Genomic DNA, 21,381 nt, shown 5'->3' with positions numbered 1-21,381 from the left:
GTACTGTGTGTGTGTTCAACTTTAGTCTTGTGTATGTGAGAGATAAACGTCTGTGTGTGTGCGAGCTGTTAGCAGTGTATGTGTGCGAGAAAGTTAACGTTTGTGTGTATGTGCGCGAGCTGGTAGTAGTGTATGTGAGCGAGAAAGTTAACGTTTGTGTGTGTGTGTGTGACATTTTAGTAGTGTGTGTATACGCAATTTGAGTATTTTTTGAATGTGCGTGAGTAATTTTTGAGTGTGCGTGGCTATTTTTTTGAGTATGCGTGAGTTTTTGGTAGTGTGTGAGAGACAAAATGTAATTTTTTTGAGTATGCGAGAGTTTTTGGTAGTGTGTGAGAGACAAAACGTAATTTTTTGAGTATGCGAGGCTATTTTTTTGGAGTATGCGTGAGTTTTTGGTAGTGTGTGAGGGACAAAACGTAATTTTTTGGAGTGTGCGAGGCTATTTTTTTGGAGTATGCGAGAGTTTTTGGTAGTGTGTGAGAGACAAAACGTAATTTTTTGGAGTGTGCGTGGCTACTTTTTTGGAGTATGCGAGAGTTTTTGGTAGTGTGTGAGAGACAAAACGTAATTTTTTGGAGTGTGCGTGGCTACTTTTTTGGAGTATGCGAGAGTTTTTGGTAGTGTGTGAGAGACAAAACGTAAATTTTGTCCTAAACGGCCCCTCATAGATTATTGTATGTTACTGCTAAAGCCTGATTGAAGCAAAGTTTTGTTTTTACAACAGTAGATACCCTTATTCAAAGTGCTTGAATATCTGAATCAAACCCATAATACTCTTTTTGAAGATTATTCTGTTTTGCACAAACATTTAACCGCATGCTAATATAGTTAAAAATATGTGCTTGGTGACTTAATGGCAAAGAACATTTTTAGTCAGATATGTATGATCTATTGCTTTGCACTAAGTTTGAGACAATAAATATTAATAAGTATAATGAATAAAAATCCACCATAACTTGAAATATCTTACATTTTTGTCATGCAAATCTGAGATTTTATTGTTCTACTACCCATAATAAAATCTAATAAATTGGTTAACAGATATAGGGAAAATTGATTCATATTTATAATGTGCAGTGGATTGAGCTAAAGGCTCGTGGTCTTTAGCCAAAGACAAAAAAGGAACCCAATAACTGCTAGAAATCCATTTTTATGTGTCTTTTGTGAAGAAGGAAGTTGCACTCAGAGACTTATTGAGAGGCTTTTGTGTTGTTTCTTTTAGTGTTTTTTGGTGCAGTTTGTCCACAAACAGGATTGAAACAGGTTTTTCAAAGGGTTTGCTTTGCAATGCAGCGTGAAAACAAACCCCACCAGCTGAAAATGCCACAGATGTTGTAATTTTTCTCTCCAATCGAACCGAGTCTACCATCAGGTGTGAAAACACACTAAAATTTGGAAGTATGAATCATTTAATTCACATTGTCAAATGTCTGGTGTCATCTGTTTAAAAGAAAACCCAAAGTGTGATGGTGCCACCACACCACATCTCTGTGGGTGTTCTTTTGTTCATGTGCTGTTGATTTTGTAACAAATCTACCATCAGAAATTATGGCCTAAAAGTTTCAGTTTGATTTCGTGAGACGATAACAATTACTCCCACAAGATTTTACAGGTTTTTGGCAGGCTTGGTTGTTGTATCTGAATAAAGTAATCTTGTGCAAGCCTGATTGAGTCCTATCCACACAGACAAAAATAACATCTACTGAATACTGACTTGAAGGGAGTGAATTCTTATGTAATCACTTATTTTAGGGTAAATATGATTTAATTTTCATTATTTTGTACAAATCCGCTTTCAAATTGACATGAAAAGGACTTTTGTCATTTTTTTTGTCAAAAAAGTCCAATTTTGTTGATCATGATGGATTTGTAAGAGCGATAAAAAGGAGAAAATGTTCAAAGGGGATGAGTACTTTTATAGGCACTGTAAGCCAATGCAGAGCCAGCTCAGAATAAACAGCTGCTTTAGCTATAAGCCATAACAAAAAGAATAGACTGATGCCCAATTTCAATAGTTGACAGGTTGTGTTCCCCCTCCCATTAAATCTAATGGTTTCTAATATACTGTGTTCTTTCTGCTGTTGGTTAAAACATATTCTAAATCAAATTTCAGTTAAAGCTGTTGCGCCTCTAACTAGTTCAACTAGACCCTTAGCAAGTTTGCCTGCTGAATATTCTTGGAAGTTGTGTTTGATGATAACATTGGTTTGCATGTTCTGTGAGGATTTACAGTCAGTACATGCCTAAAAAATTCTTAAGCCCACGAAAGAAATTCCAAGTATGCTAGTTCCGTGAAAGGAACTAGAAACAAAAGCAAGAGACAAAAAAAGTAAGAGTTAGAAATTTGTTTCTCAGCTTATCAAAAGTTGAATACCACAGGCTTCAGAATATAAAGTTTGCATATAAGTCTAGCTATCATGTGATTTTCAGTCATACTGTGATAGGTCAGACTGTAATCATCCCCAAAAATCATCCCTCTTTGTTTTTCACATGATGATTAGTATTGCCAGTTAATTACATGCAGAGGACTAGCCAAAAAGTTGTGGACCTGACAGGTCAAACGGGTTTGAGCTGAAAGGGAATGTACCGGGAAGTGGTTAATGTCTCGTCACTCCTTTTCTTTTATGACTTTTGACTTCAATGGTCATCCCAAACATAGCATATCAGAAAACACTGAAGATAAAGATCCCTGGCGTGTGCTACTTGTTTTTCATTGGACATTCACAGAAATACAAAACTAATGCAATTCATTCCGTCACAATAAAGGTTTTTTTTATTGTAATCTCGTTAGATACTTACTCTCTAAATGAATCTAAGTACCAGTCCTCACACTCTGTCTAATGTAATACAAAGTTGGATTGTAAATTCTTGATGTTGCTGTTTATAATGTAAATCAACTCTGGTGAGTAAACAATAGCTACTTTTAAAAGAGCTTTGACTAATTTTAGTAACTTTAATGCAGTGTTTTGTTTTAATTTTACTTTCTACTTCAGCATTTTGAAGTAGTATAAACTGCTCTGTAAGTATCATTTGATAAAGAATTTTAGATATTATGTACCTATTAATAGCTATTATTTAGCCCATAATGTTCAAACCAACCTTCATACTGGGAGGAAAGAAAATTTAGGTGACTTTGAAGGTGGCATTGGTCCCGGATAGAATTTTAGTATATCATCTCTCAGATGTACAGCAAAAGGTCCACAAAAAGGAGAAAACCCAGTGATTCCCAGATGTTTGGTCAAAAATGCCTTGCTGATGTCACAGAAGAAAGGGTTCGCTGGCTTAGGCAGATAGAAAAGCAGCAAAGGTATCTAAGAGACACATAGATCCTTTATGGACTACAGGAGTAACTTGGCAATTTCCAGGAATCATATTCTGTGTTGTTTTATGATTTGATCCTTATATTTGTCAAACAATTACAACTAGACAGTATATCATACATTTTACATCTTTTCTTCATGGCAAACAATATACATTTTCTATGTTAAGTGACTTTCTCGGTACTTTTTCATAACCCAACAGGAAATAATGTGTGACAGCTGCAAAAGAAGAAGGCCTGCCGACTACAATAAGATCAACCTCAATGCAAAGCCTTTCAGTATGACGTTGACGCTTTTAAATGATCCAACCTGTTTTGCAACAGAGTGAGATTTTAAAAGTCCTTCCTGTTTGTTTGGAATCTCAGTTGAACAGATTCTGAGCTTCTGAAAGTCTTCATACAGGTAGGAAATTAATTACTGTAAAATTTATGGAATCTAGTGAAAGTCATGCATCTTCACTGGATTAAAGTATTTTAACATTTAACTTCATCTAATGTATTTTCTGTGAAGCTTAAGGTTAGATTTTATCCACAAAGACAACATGAAGATGAAAGGCTACATTTTTCTTTTGATACACCTTGCACATTCTTCAGGACTCTCCATCCCTGGCGTAAGTATATTGTTGCATAAACTGCAGTTTAAATGTCAACCGGTTTGATATTAAGAAATAAGAATAATTTTGCTGTTTTATGTAATAGTAAAAACCTTAAGAAAAACGATGAAAATCTGGTGACAATGATTGTAATAATTCAATCCAGCAATCCATCTGCATTTTCCAGTGGCTGCTAACTGTTTAATTAGTTTAATTAGTACATAAATAAGTACAATTTATTTATATAGCACCTGTCACAGACATTAAAATCACGGAGTGCTTCACAAAGATGCAAACATAAAATCGAGAATAAAAAACATGATATAAACGGTAGCAACCTAATTAAATACTGTGGGTATAACAGTGATCTTAGCTGTTTCTTTTAAAGGTCGGTGGAGTTCATGCAGTGCAGGGACAGCAGTAGAGATTTCCAGAGCCACAACCTGAAAAGTCTAATCTCCAAGAGTTTGACAAAGTAGTATCTAAAGTAGTATCTAAAAAGAAAACTGTTATTTAAGATCTTCATTTCAGGTCTTATGTCAAAATACCCTTAACAGCCATTTTAAGAGTCCCAATTGTCATGACAGCATCATGCAGGTACACTGTCAAACATTTGAGCCACATTTAGTTGTGCCTACTCTATAGTACTCTTTAAGTCAGATAAGTCTTGTGAACTGAAATGTGAGTTTGTGAAAGATAAACATACAGTAGTTAATACAAAATTAATACAAAGTTATGTTAACTTTGTATTAATTTTGTCATACCTCCCAGAGTTGGAAACACCAGGGTCCTTAGGTTAGCACTTTAAAAATGTTCTAGTGTGGTTAGTGGCATGTTTTTTTCACTTGTGGTGCAGTTTCTTGTATGCAAATGCAAATGCTAAAAGCTAGCAAGCTAGCATCATTCTTGATGAACACCTTAAACATCTTAAAACAAATTCTTTCAACAAATAAAAATGTTTTTTAATTATTTGCTACTGCTGCTGGTACAATACATTGTGGGACATCTTGCTGTTGGGACAATCCCTACTATCACATATAAATCAGTGTCCTAAAAAATTTATTACTAACAAGAGTGTTTTTTGTGTGGATGAACTTAAAAAGATATGCTCTTCATACTTAATTTATTTTCTGAAAGAAATTACAATATCTTACATCCTGAACAAATATTTTTGACCTCAATACTACATATATTTGTGTGAAGATACTAACTTGAATTTTTATTTATGATTTCACCGATTTAGCTACCGTATGTTAAATTTACTTCAACACAGAGTAATTGTTTTCAGTGTAGGAACATGCAGGTATAGACATTATACCTGCATAACATTTAAAAAACAAAACCTTTTGTCTTAGTTTGATGTGTAAATGATCTAGTGTTTACTATGTTGTAAAATTTGAGTCTAAACCTGTAAAACCTACAAATATATTCAAGATACAGAAACACCTGAAACGATGTAAATTTTGGTTTACCTTGTTTGTTCTTTTTGACTCCAGTTACATGGAGAAATATTCGGTAAGTTTCATGCATTTTCTTTATATTACTCTGTAGATTTCACTATTGTTTTTAAGTGATTTTTTTATTGGTAATATGAATTTACGAAAAGCCTGTTTGTGTTTTAGGGGTTGAAAACAACACAAATGAAGAAGGTAAAGTGACTTTTCTTAACTTTTTGTTAAAAACCTTTCTTGAGTTTTGTCTGTGAATTGCTAACATGGTATCCAACTTTCTTTGTTAAAAGAAGTAACATTATTCCTTGATCTTAGATTTGACTCTTGACGACATCCGGGAGGTATGTTTTAATATTACTATAAGTGACTAATTGCAGCTTTTAGTACAACATTTATGTAGGCATGTTGTCTTCTATGTCTATGCACCACATTCTTCCTTGTTAGCCTCCAAACTTTCAAAGGAGCACCCTTCTTCCTGGAGATAAACTATGGACATCCCCAGTTCCATATGTCTTGGATAAAGGCCTGGGTAAATATTATTTTTCTTTTATAGAAGACAATTAGACAAACCATACTTCTGGGTAGTTGCATTTCAGTGTTTTAATTTCTTGAGAAGAATGTGGCGACAGTGGAAAGGAACACCTCTCTTTGAACAGCAGACAAGCTGCAGGAGAACCTGGCTCAGTTTGAATGGCCATCAGTTGCAACTGAATGGCCAAACCGACACAACAGAGTAAACCTATAACAAATGCTGAAGGGCTCAATGCTGTGCATGAATGAGTTCAAGTAAAGTCATTCACTCTTTGTTTGAGGGAGAAAGATCTAAACATCCAAATGATTTGTTTTGAATTAACATTATTGGTATTTATTGTCGTGTAATATGTAACAGAAATGCTACGTTACATACTATCTAAAAATTATTATGTGTGTGTTCTTTATTCTCTACCATTTTGAAATTCCTCATGAAATGAAAGACTTGAATGCTAAAGGAGTCATCATGAGAGCCTTTGAACAGTTCAGAGTGAAGTCATGCATTGATTTCAAACCCTGGGATTCTGAGGAATACTACATTAAGATCCAGAAGTTAGACGGGTAATTTATCTTTATCTTTGATTTCTTATTTTGCTTACTTTCAACTAAACTTGTTAATTTTTACTTATTCGTGTAGCTGAAACATGAGTCTTCTACAGTGGTGCAGGAGTTCAGTGTACAGCAAAGTTTGACCTGCCCACTGTCAGATTTCTTCATGTTTCCTTGAGTGTCTTATTCACCTCTTATCAGTATGACAGTGTAGGTCAGACATGAAAAATAACACGTTGATCCTTGTGTTATTAGTTTAAACAAACTGTGTCTGTATTTTTTTAATTTATTGTTATACTGAGAGCAAGATTCCTCTGAACAAATTGCTTGTGGTTTTACGTCTCAACAATACCTGAATGACGCCTTTCTCCCTTGCAGTTGCTGGTCATATATTGGTCGAAAACTTGCCAATGGCCAGGACCTCTCTATTGGTGCAGGCTGTGACTCCATTTCCACTGTTGAACATGAGCTTCTTCATGCTCTTGGTTTCTACCATGAACAGTCTAGATCTGACAGAGATGATTATGTACGAATTGAATTCGCCAACATCCTAGCAGGTAGAACACTTATTTTTTTGTGTGTTTTTTAGTCTATTAAAATCTGTGATGTGTTTAATTAATTAAGTTTTTCTCAGTGCAAAAATGTGTATTTTTTGTGTCATCTAGGTAAAGAGAGGAATTTCATGAAAGTTGGCTGTAATGAGAGCATCATATACCATAGTATTTGGGGCCTGCCATGCAAAGCAATGGCAGGAACCTATTACTATTGTCGGAGAGAAGCGTCTCTTTAATCTTTATTTTTCTTCCGTAACCGTTAATGCGGCTCGTACCGCTGGGTGCACACCTACAAATGAGGTATCAAAACGTGCAGAAAATTCACGCCATTGGAGCTATTACTTCTGGTGGGATTTGGGCTTAACGTGGCGACATAATTCGCAAAAAACTACGAAAAAAACCCCATTATAACTCAATGGGAAAAATCCTAGAAATACCCTATTTTTGAGGATTTGCTGTGTCGTCACAAATTCACCTAGAAATGCCATTCAAATTTCATTTTGTAGATACGTCTGTGATCTCTTCGAAAGTGAAGACGGCTCGTCGATACCAGTTACGGTTTGTCCACAATTTGCCTCTAAGCGACCCAAACTTTCTCATTTTTGCTCAAATTACAGTGACAGCCGATCTCGGTTCAGATCTGGGCACAACATTTCTTTCTCTCATCGCTGTAAATGTTCTGAGTGAGGTACAGATATGAATCTCGGGACTATCGCAGAAGACATATTGAACTGTCATACGCTTAAAACGCTTTTCGAATATGTATTACGGTTCCCGAACAAGAAGGATTTGTTTCCAATGCTTTTTGTCAGTAAAACGTGTTTGCTCAAACACACAATTGTGTGTTTGAGAGCTCAGAGCTCAGAGCTCACACCCTGCTGAGACCATTATTTGCCATAGCAACGGATCTCAAGAGGCTATTGGCTGCTGGTTTGGACTACGAATACGCATCGCTGTAGTTCTATCTATAGTGGACCGCTCAGTTGAAACAGAGGTTGACTGAACTGGCCTTTACAACTAATTGCTGCTATGGGCTGTATATAACTGATTTAACTCAGTAACTGTTACACATGGGATTAGTTTTGAACTTTAAAATTAAGCATTTTGAAAATTTCACAATAAAAGCCCTGAATATTTTTACATGACGTAATTGCTCTTTTTTGGCTTTATGTGACTTTTTCATCCAAAGCACTGTTACACGTGGTATTAGTTTGGCCCTCTGAAATGAAGCATACTGAACATTTCAAAATAAAAGCCTTGAATATTTTTACATCAACTACTTGCTTTTTCAGCATTATATAACTGATTTAACTCAGTAACTGTTACACATGGGATTAGTTTGGCCCTTTGAAATGAAGCTTAACAAAAATTTCAAAATAAAAGCCTTGAATATTTTTACATCAGAAAATTGCTCTTTTGAGCTGTATATAACTGATTTAACCCAGCAATTGTTACACATGGGATTAGTGTGGCAATTTAAAATTAAGCTTGATGAAAATTTCAAAATAAAAGCCTTGAATATTTTTACATCAGGTCATTGCTCTTTTTGGCTTTATTTGACTTTTTCATCCAAAGCACTGTTACACATGGTATTAGTTTGGCCCTTTGAAATGAAGCATACTGAAAATTTCAAAATAAAAGCCTTGCATATTTTTACATGACGTAATTGCTCTTTTTGGCTTTATTTGACTTTTTCATCCAAAGCACTGTTACACATGGTATTAGTTTGGCCCTTTGAAATGAAGCATACTGAAAATTTCAAAATAAAAGCCTTGAATATTTTTACATGACGTAATTGCTCTTTTTGGCTTTATTTGACTTTTTCATCCAAAGCACTGTTACACATGGTATTAGTTTGGCCCTTTGAAATGAAGCATACTGAAAATTTCAAAATAAAAGCCTTGAATATTTTTACATGACGTAATTGCTCTTTTTGGCTTTATTTGACTTTTTCATCCAAAGCACTGTTACACATGGTATTAGTTTGGCCCTTTGAAATGAAGCATACTGAAAATTTCAAAATAAAAGCCTTGAATATTTTTACATGACGTAACTGCTCTTTTTGGCTTTATTTGACGTTTTCATCCAAAGCACTGATAAACATAGGATTAGTTTGGCGCTTTGAAATGAAGCTTAACAAACATTTCAAAATAAAAGCCTTGAATATTTTTACATCAGCTACTTGTGTTTTGAGCATTATATAACTATTTTAACCCAATGACTGTTACGCATGGGATTAGTTTGGCCCTTTGAAATGAAGTTTAACAAAACTTCCAAAATAAAAGCCTTGACAACATTTTAAATCATACTGAATGGTGCACGTCCGCCTCGCTTAACGTTCTTGCGGTTCTCCGCGTGCCACTGATTACGTCGCGGCGTTCTTTAGCGTCGCCGCCGATTTGTGGCGTGACGACGCCGGGCCCAAGCCCGACGGGCGCGCCTTGGCAGGCCCCGGCTAAATTTCTTCCGAAATTTTCTAGTTTTAAAGTGCAGTCTGTTTTGTGTCACCCAGGGAAAGAGGATAATTTCGTCAAGGCTAGGAGTAATGAGAGCACTACATATGGAGTCCCATATGACTACATGTCGGTGATGCACTATGGCAAAAATGCATTCTCAAATGGCAATGGCCCTACGATTATCACCATCAACCCCAAATTCCAAGATGTGATTGGTCAAAGGCTGGAAATGAGTTCTAGTGATGCTCTAGAGCTGAACCTCCGCTACAGCTGCAGTAAGTCATAAAACATTGTTAAGCCTGCTGTAAATTGATTGTTTAAAGTGCTGTGGTCAAATTATAATTTCTATCATAACTGTTTCTATCATACTTTTGGACAAGCTGCTATGCTTAACATTTGAGTTTTGTTTGTATTTTTTAACATATTTGTATGTTGAAACCAAAGGGTGCAGCAAATTCATCTTTCCTGTAAAATAAGCTACAGGTGCATCTCAATAAATGTTAACATCATCAAAAATAGTTTTTATAGTTATTTTGCTTAATAATCCCATTTTAAAAGCAAAGAAAAGTATGTACTGTATATATATATATATATATATATATATATATATATATATATATATATATATATATACAGTATATAAAGTGAAATAGTAACAAATGTCAAGTGTTTGGTTCTGTTGAATTTCATAAATATGGTCCCGTTCCTGGAACCATAAGATGTTAAGATGACTTAAAAGCTCCTCTACTGACATGTACATGGACAGTACATGTCCATGTACTGTAAATGATATAAACCACCTTTGGTTGGGGATCCTTTTGCATAATCTACAGCATGGATTTGATCAGCCTCCAGGTCTGTTGAGGTGTTTAATGCTTGTTGCTTTAACAGTGGTCTTCATCTTGTCTGCAGTGTTAGCTCTGGTGTCACTCATCTTCTTAACAGTACTCACTTGTGGCATTTAGGCCATGTGAATTTGTTACATGATCAAGCACAGATGTCAGTATTCCCAGGAAAGTAAATCTGCATTTCCACATAGTTTGTCAGGAGAGGGAAGAATGCAGAAACGTCCTGGTAGGTGATTGTTTTGACTTCAGTGTAGATAAAACACATTGGACCAACACCAGAAGATAAATTATCACTTACAGTGAAAATTTCCCACTGGACCTCAGATAACTTTGATTCTGGTTTGACTCTCTCCACTCTTCTTCCAGTCTTGGAAATCTTAATTTAGCTGTGGGAATCCTGATTGCTTGTCCCTCTCCTTCTGCCACATTTTTTTTTCATTCCATTTATCAATAAAACACTTGAATACAACAAAGGCAGCTGCTTTGGCAATGACATTCTGTGGTTTCACACTCTATGTGGAAGTTGTCCTTTACTGGTAGAAAACCATCAAGCCAGCGTGCTGTGGTGGCGCAGGGGGTTAGCGGACGTCGTGGGTTCGACTCCCGGTCCTGACGACCTTTGCCGCATGTCCTCCTTCAAAAATGGCGCCGGCTCAGCTGGCTGCCTGCAGACGCAGCTCCCGTCGTGTGTGTGTTAATCTGTGTATAAAAAATTCTTGCTGTAACTGCGAAATAATTTCCCTGCTGGGATGAATAAAGTAATTCTTCTTCTTCAATCATAGTCTTGATCCTGGAGGCCATAAAATGGCCAAAGGTAATGTTTCAGTTTTTATAAAGAAGCTTTTCATTGGGGTTACATGATATTGTAATTTCATGAGAAACTCATTTTTATTTTTCAATGATCATTAAAATTTTCAGAAATAATGCTTGAAATATGCAACTGTATATACAGTAAAATTGTTTAATGTGTTTAAGTTGTTTCACTGACTTAATCAAACGAAAAGCTCTTTCAGTGATGTCTTAATTTAGTGAGATGCACCAGTATACTCCGGTCAAACAATGTTTGGTTCATACCTGAACTTTTTGGAGATTTTAATAACAATGTGTTGTCTTACATAAAAACAACTTTGTGTAATTTTGAAAAGCTTAGCCTAGGCCAGGTGACTTTGGCCTAGGCTAAGCTTTAAATATTAGCTATAAATCAAAATATATTGTAAAATATATTATATTCTTCTTTTTTGCCATCTTAGGCTCAACTGTTGCCTTTAATTCTTACTGTGGCTTTTCGAATGGAACGATGTGCCAAATGAGCCGCTGCTCACAGGGTGGGATTAGCTGGGAAGTTGTTACTCAAGTTTATGGAGGCCCCAGTTCTGACCATACCAGTCTGCCTAGTGGAAATGGAGATAACGGTGAGATTTGCACTTTGTATATTATGACTATTTTCCCCTTATGGCTTTGAAGAGCAATGGAAAGTATACAAATCTGAGCCAATAATATATAATTTAACTGTTTGGTATTTTTGCTGAATTACGCCTTTCTAAATCATCTTTGAGCAAAGATTGTTTCAGTAATAATATATTGAAGACCATTTCCAACTAAGAAGAAACAATCCCTCTTTAAGAATCATAAAGATGGAATGTTAAGGGAGGTTTAGTTCCTGTTCTACTAGCTTTACTGCAAAATTGAGTGATTTTTACCATGGTTATGCAAACATAATTTCTGCCTGAACATATTAAAATATATTGAGTTGTCTATGATATAGATGAAGGTGATTTATGAGAAACATTATCTTGAACAACATTTTGCAGGTCAACAAACAGGGTACTTCATCCATGTGAGCACAACATCAGGACAAGAGGGAGATTCAGCTCGACTGGAAACGGAGGTAGTGAAGCCGACCAGGGCATGTAATGTCCAGTGTCTGCAGTTCTACTATTTCCACAGCGGAAATACGTTAGATGAACTTAATATCTGGATCAGAGAGTTTCAAAATGAGCAGGACACCACAGGAACTCTTCGCCTTATGGAACAAATTACTGGTAAAGTCAGACTGTTAAAATAAAAAATCTTAAGTCTTTGCTTTCTACTTTTGCATGTTGTAATATTAAAATTGTGTAGCATAATAAATTAAAACCTCTTACTCTAGGTTCACCAACATCTCACTGGAAGTTCCACCATGTTTCCTTGAATGCCACCAAGGACTTCCAGGTGGTGTTTGAGGTTCGGAAAGGAGCAGGAAACTCCACAGGAGGTTTCTCAATTGATGACATCAATCTCTCAGAGACAGAGTGTCCACACCTTGCCTGGCAAATTGATGACTTGGAGATTCTTTTGAACACAAGCAGCCATATAGCCATAATTTACAGCCCACGACAATTCTCCAAAGACGGCTATGCTTACCGTGTAGCCACTATTTATTACCAAAATTCTATTTCATTCTTCGTGCAGCTCTTGTCTAGTAAGAATGATAACCAGCTGCAATATCCTTGTCTGCAAAGACATATGATTTTCCAGTTGATGGATCAAACCCCAAACAAGCAACTGCAAATGTCCAAGCAATACAGTTTTGTTTCTAATGAAAATCAAGTATTTTCTAGTAAGTTTATCATAAAATGTTGATATTTTGAAGAAAAGTTGTTGGTAAAAAACGAACGCGTATTCTCATTTATTGTGTGTCATATAAACAGATTCCTCTGTCTGGGACAATCCCAGGAAGACTAGATATGGATCATTTAATGAGAATGGAGAACTAATCTATAATGGGCCTCTCTTTGGGTACAACTATTTTGTAACATTAGAAGAACTGCAATCCAGAGAGTTCCTCAAGGGAGGAAGTGCCATTTTCATGTTCAACTTTGAAGGTAGGTGAAATGTTTTAATTAAAATAATTTTGCAAACTACATACAATGTCACAAGATGGTCTTTTTTATAACTGATAGTTTTGTCCTTTGATAGATCTCACCCCACTAATCGATGGAACAACTTTACCATGTCCTCAGTTAAGACCAGTGAACATAGCAAATCCTCCACCAAATCGAAATGAAAGTCCATGCTCTGCACGGTAAAACAAATTATCAAGTAAATTATAACTTAATTCTGACAAGTTTGCATTTACAGACAAAGCTCAAAAAGAAAATGATTTAGAAATACAGACAGATTTCAGTTTTTGCTCTGACTTTTACAGAGTATCCCCAAGCATCAACCCACCTTCTACAACACCAGAAGACAGGTATTCACACATTTGATTACACTTTATTTTTTCAAATCAAGCAATATATCCAATGCAAACTAAAATGTATTATTTTTTCCCATTTCTGTGGTGAATAATTTGCTTTATTCCTATCGTTATTGTTTAATTAAATTAAATTCTGTTTATTTTTATAACACTGTACAAAGACAAAACAAGTTATCACTTTCTTCTCTTGTATTTTTTAATAACTTTCATCTACCATCAGTCAGATTGTTTTTGAATATAACTATTGAAACAGTGCTATAACATTGAACTGTAGGCTGTGATGAATGCATCATAATATAGTACAAGTCAAATGTGCAGGTGACCAAGGTAAAGTTCATTTTCTCTGTAAAGAAAAGTTAGCTGGTTTGTGTCATGGCTACATACACAGCCAAAACCAAACTTCTACCTGTATTGTAGAAAAGGATAAATATTATTTTTATCACCATTTGAAAATTAATTCGACCAAACTTTCCCTGTATTATGTCAGTTACAATAACGAAAATTATTTCAATTGCTGGAATATGGGAAAGATTTTTTTTTTTTTATTAATTCACACATTCACATACATTTTCATTGAATTGGTAAATTTGTCTTCTATCTTGGGTCAAATTGTGGGTATTCTCCACAAGATTCTCACAATGGCTAACCTGGAGTTTTGGTGGATTCCAAAAACCCCTAACCCTTACCCTAGCCCCTAACCCTCAGAACTGGTGTATAACTGAGTTACGTTTGTTGGCTGCCTTGTCCCCACATGCTTAGCTTCAGCACAAAATTTTTCAAAAAGGATTTTCCTCTCGATACTCTGGCATCTAGAAAATATTAAAAGTGGTGGTATTTCTAACTGACTTAGAAAACTAAAAGGTTGGCCTAATTCAATGAGACAGTGACCTTTTAAAACATGCAATGTATCCAGCATCACCCATGAGCCATAGATTTATTTTTGTTTTGTACCTAAATGTTTGGTTATAATTTTACAGGACTTCATCTACTGTCCATCCGCCTCCCACTACAGTCAACAGGTATTGCCAATTTGTTGAGAGTTGTTTGGACATTTCTTCATGGTTTGCAGATGAACCTATCTGCAAAGCATGAAGAAAATCAATTGTTGCCAATGTTATGAAGAGTCCAGAGTTATTGCAATACAGAGGCCTTGACTCACTTTGCATTTCATTTCCATCTTGCAAATAAAATATCTGTTTGTGTAGGGGACAATACATAAAAGGATTCCTTTTATTCCTTTCAATACACAAAAGAAAAAGTTGTCACACTTTTCCTTTCATCTAATTTTCAAAAAATGCTATGCTTACTCAATCACATTTCAGTCTGTGATTGAACCCATAAATGTCTTGCCAGAACCGAGTAACTTTATCCTTCTCAAAATAATTTTTTTCAAAAATATTTCTACCACCAAATACAGCTTGTAATTGTATTTAGATTTTATTTTAATGGGAAATAATTTAGGAATGAGGCTTCTGGAGAATAATTAGTTTTAATACAATCTTTCAATTTACAATGTCTAATTTCTTCGTTGAAAAAACATATAGAGGCAACGACATCTTATATGCCATGAATTGACACATTTAAAACCTAATTTGTTCAAAATATTAGGGTCTAAAAATCAGAATCAAATTGATTACAATAGGTCAGGATATGGCCTGCCCACATTTTATTTATTTACTTTCTGAATCACAGTTTTGATAGATATACAGAGGCTGTCCTGATTTACAGTGCAGTCCCAATGCCCAGTTCTTGCACTGTATGCACTGGACCCATGTCTTGTTGAGCGACTGAGTATGTTATGATTTGAAAAAATTCTTTCCCACACATAATTTACTAAATGTTCAGCTTTAAATAGAACATTCACATTTTTTATTAAATAAAATATGTTAGAGAAGATTGTGATTATCTGTGATTATATGTAATTAACTGTAAACCTAGCAATAGGTTTTAAAATGTTTTATGAGATCATCTACAGTTCATAGCTTCAATGATAACTTACTTTAAACACATGACAATTGATGTAGCTACAAATATGAGTCAGATTTATTTTTTCTTTTTTTTTGCAGAACCTGGTCCACCATTATTCTACCTATCATTCCACCAGCTCCTACAATAACAGACAACAGGTATTCCCACATGTTATTGACCATCATATTTTTCAAAGCAGAAGACAGAGTGAGTGTGATGGGTTGTCCATGTTTTTAATTATTCTGTAAATAATGTATTTATTGCTTTCTTTTTGCTGGTATATTGTTTTCAGAATTTTATTAGTTCTCACTAGTTTTCACCTCTAACAAGAAATGACAGATGTTTTACCTTCATTTTTTTTGTTGTAGAAATAAAAAATAAAAAATTACTTGTGAAGTATTGATCAGAACTGAAATTTCTTACTTTTTAATCAAAGTATAAATTTAGTTATTTAAGCTTGTTGTTCTTAAAGGAATTATTATGTAAAATCAACTTTTTTTTAGCTTTATAGCTATAATATAAACACACAAATATGCCTTTTACTTTAAATATTTGGTTATAATTTTACAGGACTACATCTACCATCCATCCACTTCCAACTACAGACAGGTATGCCACATCTGATGCCTATTGATTTCATATTTCTCAAACTTTTGATACCTTTATACTGTAAGTAGAGTATAATGGAAATATAAGTATTGCCACTGTTACAATATTGCAATTGGGTAAAATTTAAAGCCTCAACACAATCTATGCCTCCAGGAACCTGGAGTCCCTGAACGTAGCAAAGTATAGTACAGGGGGCTGTTTTTACCAGGCTAGGGATTTTCCAATGGTCACACAACAGTATTCTTAAAGTGTGTAAACTTTTGAATTTGAAGATACTAAAGGTTATTCTGGCATTTGCATAATATTAAAAAAAATACAATTCTGTCTCAGAAACATAAAATTTGATCTGATTAAATGAGAAAGTGACATTTTAAGAGCTGTGTAAGGTATGTAACATCAATAATAAGTCAAGTATTTATTTTTGTTTTGTAGCTAAATGTTTGGTTATAATTTTACAGTACTTCATCTACTGTCCATCCACCTCCCACTACAGACAACAGGTAGTGCCACATTTGATGCCATAGTTTCAAATTTCCAATATCTCCATATGCAGAGACTAATTGAAATAAAGCATTGCAACTCTTACAAGACATAACACAAATTCCTGAAAAGGACTTGATGAGTAAAAATATTACCAAAAAGTGGGCCTAATTAAAATAATTCTCCACCTACATTTAACAAGCAATCACTCCTACAAATGAAATTGCTATTTCTTCCATTTTAGTTTGAATTATCAATTCAGATTTCTATGAAATAGCATACGTCACAATGTTTGCAAGTAGGCTACAGGATAAAATCTGTTAGAGATATTTTGATTGTCAGAAAAACTGCAACCAAGTTAAGAAAGATTTTTTGAGGTCAGTAAAATATCACAGCTATAATGGTAACATTCTTTACATACATGCCAATTCATAAACCTAGAAGTATTTTTGCTAGAGGTAATAGGCTGCAAAAATTGCATTGTACATTGTTTCTTTTGCAGAATTTCCTAGAGTTAGGGTTAGGGCTAAGCCTACTACTAATCTTAGAATATTTTTTAACGACTCTTTGGCTTTTCCAGAATCTCATCCACCATCATTCCACCACTTGATACAACAACAGATGACAGGTATTTAAATTTAATGACCACTGTATTTGTCAAAGCCTGCTTGATATATTTAATATGACTAAATACTTAAATATTTGGATATAATTTTGCAGGACTTCATCTACCATCCATCCACCTCCCACTACAGACAAAAGGTATTGCCACATTTGATGCCATCAGTTCAAACTTCCCTTGACCCTATTCTTTCATTACTTTGTTAAATATGTCGGATTGATTTCTGTTAATCAAATTTTGTCACAAGCTCTCACCCACTACCAATCCACTTCTTAAAAGATCTGACATATTTTACCCATTTAAAAAATATATTAAATTTTTTTCTTGGTAGCAGCATCCTGAAACTGAACATATTAGAAGCTTTTCCAGTGTTTAAAGGAATAGTATTCTTCGTGTCTGTAAATATTTTAATTTTAAGACACTACTATCAGCATTTTCTGAAAGGTTACCCCTCTCTGTATTCTGGCATTTGCAAATTATAAAACAAATAACTCTTACTGTCTTAGAAACATGACATTTGATCTGATTCAATGAAAAAGTGACATTTTAAGAGTATGTAACTGTCATGAAGTGCGGTGGTGTGAATGGTGAGGGAAACGCAGCAGACCCAGGTTGAAGTGAGAAATTATGGTTTTAATAAGGGAAGCAAACAATCCAAAGTCCAAAATCCTGGCAGCACAGCAGAGTGGAAGGCAAAGGCTCAGCACTGGTAGCAACAGGGTTTACACATGGACAGCAGACGAAACAATGACTAGGACCTGACAGAGACGCAGACACACAGGTGGCATTAAATACACGGGAGGGTAATAACAGAAACGAGACACACCTGGGAAACAATCAAGGGGAAGACAGGACAACACGAAGACTCAGGGACACAGAAAACTCTAAATACACAGAAAAACACAGATCCCGACAGTAACATCAATAATGACTCAGGTATTTATTTAAGTTTTGTGCTTAAATGTTTGGATATAATTTTGCAGGACTTCATCTACCATCCATCCACCTCCCACTACAGACAACAGGTATTGCCATATTTGATACCATCATTTCAAACTTCCCTTGACTCTGTATGCAGAATATAAAAGAAACAAAGCATTGCTACTGTTACTGTTAAGATATAACCAAAACAAATTCCTGAAAAGGATTGTTGATATTGTAGCTATACGTATTTTGTTACAGCTAATAGGCTGAAAAGATTATTTTGTTCAACGATTCTCTGGTTTTTGTAGAATCTCACCCATCACCATTCCAAAACCTGATACAACAACAGATGACAGGTATTCACAAATTTAATGACTTTATTTAAGTTATTTGTCAAAACCTTTTACGTACAGTTTGTGTGATGGGTTGTTTAATATTCTTTAATTGCTTAGTTGAATGTGTGTTTGCAACTTTCACTTCTGTTTTTTGTCACAAGTTCTAACCTACCATTAATCCATCTCTTACAAGACATGACAATTATTTTACCCATTTTATTTTAAATACAAATATCTTGAATCACTTTCTCTTTTACTTCCAAGGACAATAAAACCATACTTAAAAAATATGTTTTTATTAAAGCAATGGAAGCAATAAAACCATACAGTGGCAACACTTGGGATTTGTGTGACCTGCCAAAAACCCAAATATCTGATAAAACTACTAAATTTTGCATTCAGACTAGTTGTTTTTGACTAGCATATTTCAAAGCTTTGAAAGGGTTTTATTTAGTTGAACAACATTAGAATTCATCTAAGGATAACAACAAAAGATTTTAAACTTACTAGTTTAGGACACATTCATATTGGTAAATTAGCAAAAAGTTGACATAGTTTAAATTGACTATTTACTTTCCCCAAGTAATCGCTTCTACAAATAAAATTGCTTACTTTTAATCTTTAATTAGAATTATCTATGCCTTTACCAATTTATGTTTCAAGTGAAGTCAGTTTTTCCGATACAATCTATATAACACAGATACGTAGCATAAACAGACATAACATATATGTTTTAGCTGTAAGTGCTGTACTAAAGATATACAGGCTGCTAAAAAATAAAATTGTAAAATAATCCTTTGACTTTTGTAGAACCCCATACACCATCATTCCACCACCGGATTCGACGACCGACAACAGGTATTCCCAAATTAATGGGTCTGCTTGTATGAGTAGAAAATATTGCAGTATTTTTAGCTAGATGATCAAATGTTCAAATTCAACTTTTAAAAACTTTTAGAAGGTTAGTCAAGGTAATGATAACATAATTCACACATCACAATTTATTTTGTTGCTGAAATTATACTGCTATAGATATTAATAGGCAGCAAGAATTACATTGTGCAATAACGCTTTTATTTTTTCAGAATCTCAACCACGACGATTCCACCACCTACTACGACAGATGACAGGTATTCCCAAATTTAATGACCATTTCATTTCTCAAAGCCTTAAAGATGGTGCCTGTGATGGGTCATTCATATTTGTCAATTTCTCTGTAAAGTATTATTGCTTTCATTTCAGATTTGTTTTTTACTTTCATGTCATGCCCACAATAATCCACCTTGTATCCACCTTGAATGGATGTCTTCAAATGTCTTAATAAAGAAAATTCAAAAACAATTATAATATGGCAATCTAAGCTAAAATGTCACACTTTTTAACAAAAAGTCAACTGAATATGTAAACATTGAGTTTAACAATAAACCTTTGTCATTAAGCTCAAAATCACTTAGGATTTTTTATTGGAAATTTCTTTATTAGGGCTCCAAACTGTGACAGTTTAGTTTATTTAAAAATGTGATTGAAGCTACAAATAGAGAAGAAAACAGTCAAGAGAAACAAATAGCACTTATGTAGATGGTGTCTATACATGAACTGTTTTACATGGTGGCCCTCACAAAGTCCAATGTTGATCAATTTAAAACTGATCAACATTTTAAAGTTTGATCAAATACATTTTCCGTGGGAACACCTTCTAAATTGTATTTGATCCTCTTCAGTGTTGACCTGGTTGTTGAAAATCACATACGTTCAAAGTGCAGTAAAATAACACAAAATTTTATTACGACTGCACTAAAACACATAGTTTAAACTTAAACTTAATACAGCATGGCTGAATTGATGCATATTCTCAGGATGTTTTTCTTTCTCTTATAGCATTTTTTGCCTCTGTCCTGGTATGGTGGCCTCTCCCATCCTCACTGTCCTGCTGGCACTGATCGTTCTGCTGTCATGATGTACGCCTCCCAAATAAACCTTCTGTCTCTACATAGGCAGCAAAAATGATTAGAAATTTCTCCCAGTTATGCATTACCAGTTATGACAGAGCAGGTTGACATTTTGTCTGAAAATTGTGAATTCTTTGTTCAACAACAAACTGGGAAACACTGTATTACCTTAGGAAATCAGGCTATATATACTGTACATATAATGCCTGAACTTGTAGCTTCTATCCAACCGTCTTTGGTGAGGGGACTTCATTTTTACTGGATATATGCATGCAGATTTTTGAAGATTACTTCAAACAGCAAAAGCCTGTTTGAAGTATGATTTTGTTTTATGACAACAGATACACCTATTCACAGCTCTTCAATTTCTGAATCAAAGTCATAATATTCTGTTTGAAGATTACATCTTTTCACAAATATTTAACCACATGCTAATACATTTAAACATGGGTACTTGGTGGCTTATTGGTAAAGGACATATTTTTATTAGATATGTGTGATCTTTTGCTTTGCAAAAGTTGAACAATTAGTCGTATGTCGTTTCTTTTTATCAAATACATTTGAGATGTTATTTTCACTGCACACACACAAAAAAAATCTAATAATTTCTTCACCAGAGTTGGTGATGCTGCCACCATCTTTGAGATTATGTATTATTTCAAATAATAACACATTTTCCTTTGGGATTTTGGTAGATTTAACCAGACTTGGATGTTTTATTTGAAAAATTCTCAATAGTTCATATATACGGAAAAACAGTGAAGTTATGGTCATATGAACATAACCAGCACAGGTCAGCTTCTTTGAACACTTTATGCCTTGTCTATTCACTGGTGTTAGAGAAATATATACTTTTCTTTTCTGTTGGTAAAGTTTATTTACAAAGCTGTGTATTTTTTTTGTTTTTTTGTATTCTTGTCCTCATTGATACTTTTGTACAGTGAGTTAATTT

General features: G+C 34.6%; 1 protein-coding gene across 9 annotated transcripts; it reads left to right on the top strand.

Annotated features, from left to right (window-relative positions):
• The first annotated feature begins 3,529 nt into the window (after positions 1-3,529).
• Positions 3,530-21,314, top strand: LOC116717206 (meprin A subunit beta-like). Of its 9 annotated transcripts, XM_032558408.1 has the most exons (26): positions 3,533-3,725; positions 3,834-3,933; positions 5,412-5,430; positions 5,538-5,564; positions 5,682-5,707; positions 5,811-5,895; positions 6,341-6,458; positions 6,825-7,003; positions 9,513-9,731; positions 11,555-11,716; positions 12,116-12,346; positions 12,454-12,903; positions 12,995-13,168; positions 13,263-13,368; positions 13,492-13,536; positions 14,520-14,561; positions 15,609-15,668; positions 16,081-16,119; positions 16,578-16,619; positions 17,180-17,227; positions 17,320-17,361; positions 18,205-18,246; positions 18,454-18,501; positions 19,291-19,338; positions 19,566-19,610; positions 20,359-21,314. In XM_032558408.1, the coding sequence occupies exons 2-26, from the start codon at positions 3,865-3,867 to the stop codon at positions 20,435-20,437; spliced, it is 2,445 nt and encodes an 814-aa protein (XP_032414299.1). In that variant the 5' UTR covers positions 3,533-3,725; positions 3,834-3,864; the 3' UTR covers positions 20,438-21,314. The 9 variants fall into 9 exon arrangements, with proteins under 9 accessions (XP_032414305.1, XP_032414307.1, XP_032414302.1 ...); XM_032558411.1 differs by lacking the exon at positions 18,205-18,246 and having other exon boundaries at positions 3,531-3,725; XM_032558412.1 differs by lacking the exon at positions 18,454-18,501 and having other exon boundaries at positions 3,531-3,725.
• The last annotated feature ends 67 nt before the right edge of the window (positions 21,315-21,381 follow it).

This window comes from Xiphophorus hellerii, chromosome 3, assembly GCF_003331165.1.
Source record: "Xiphophorus hellerii strain 12219 chromosome 3, Xiphophorus_hellerii-4.1, whole genome shotgun sequence".
Classification (NCBI taxonomy): Eukaryota; Metazoa; Chordata; class Actinopteri; order Cyprinodontiformes; family Poeciliidae; genus Xiphophorus; species Xiphophorus hellerii.
This window is presented reverse-complemented; position numbering and strand designations above follow the sequence as displayed.

Coding starts and splice junctions, on each gene's coding strand:
- LOC116717206 (XM_032558408.1), top strand. CDS start 3,865: ATGAAGATGAAAGGCTACATTTTTCTTTTGATACACCTTGCACATTCT. Junction 12,347..12,453: donor CCTTATGGAACAAATTACTG/GTAAAGTCAGAC, acceptor CTCTTACTCTAG/GTTCACCAACATCTCACTGG. Junction 17,362..18,204: donor CCTCCCACTACAGACAAAAG/GTATTGCCACAT, acceptor ATAATTTTGCAG/GACTTCATCTACCATCCATC.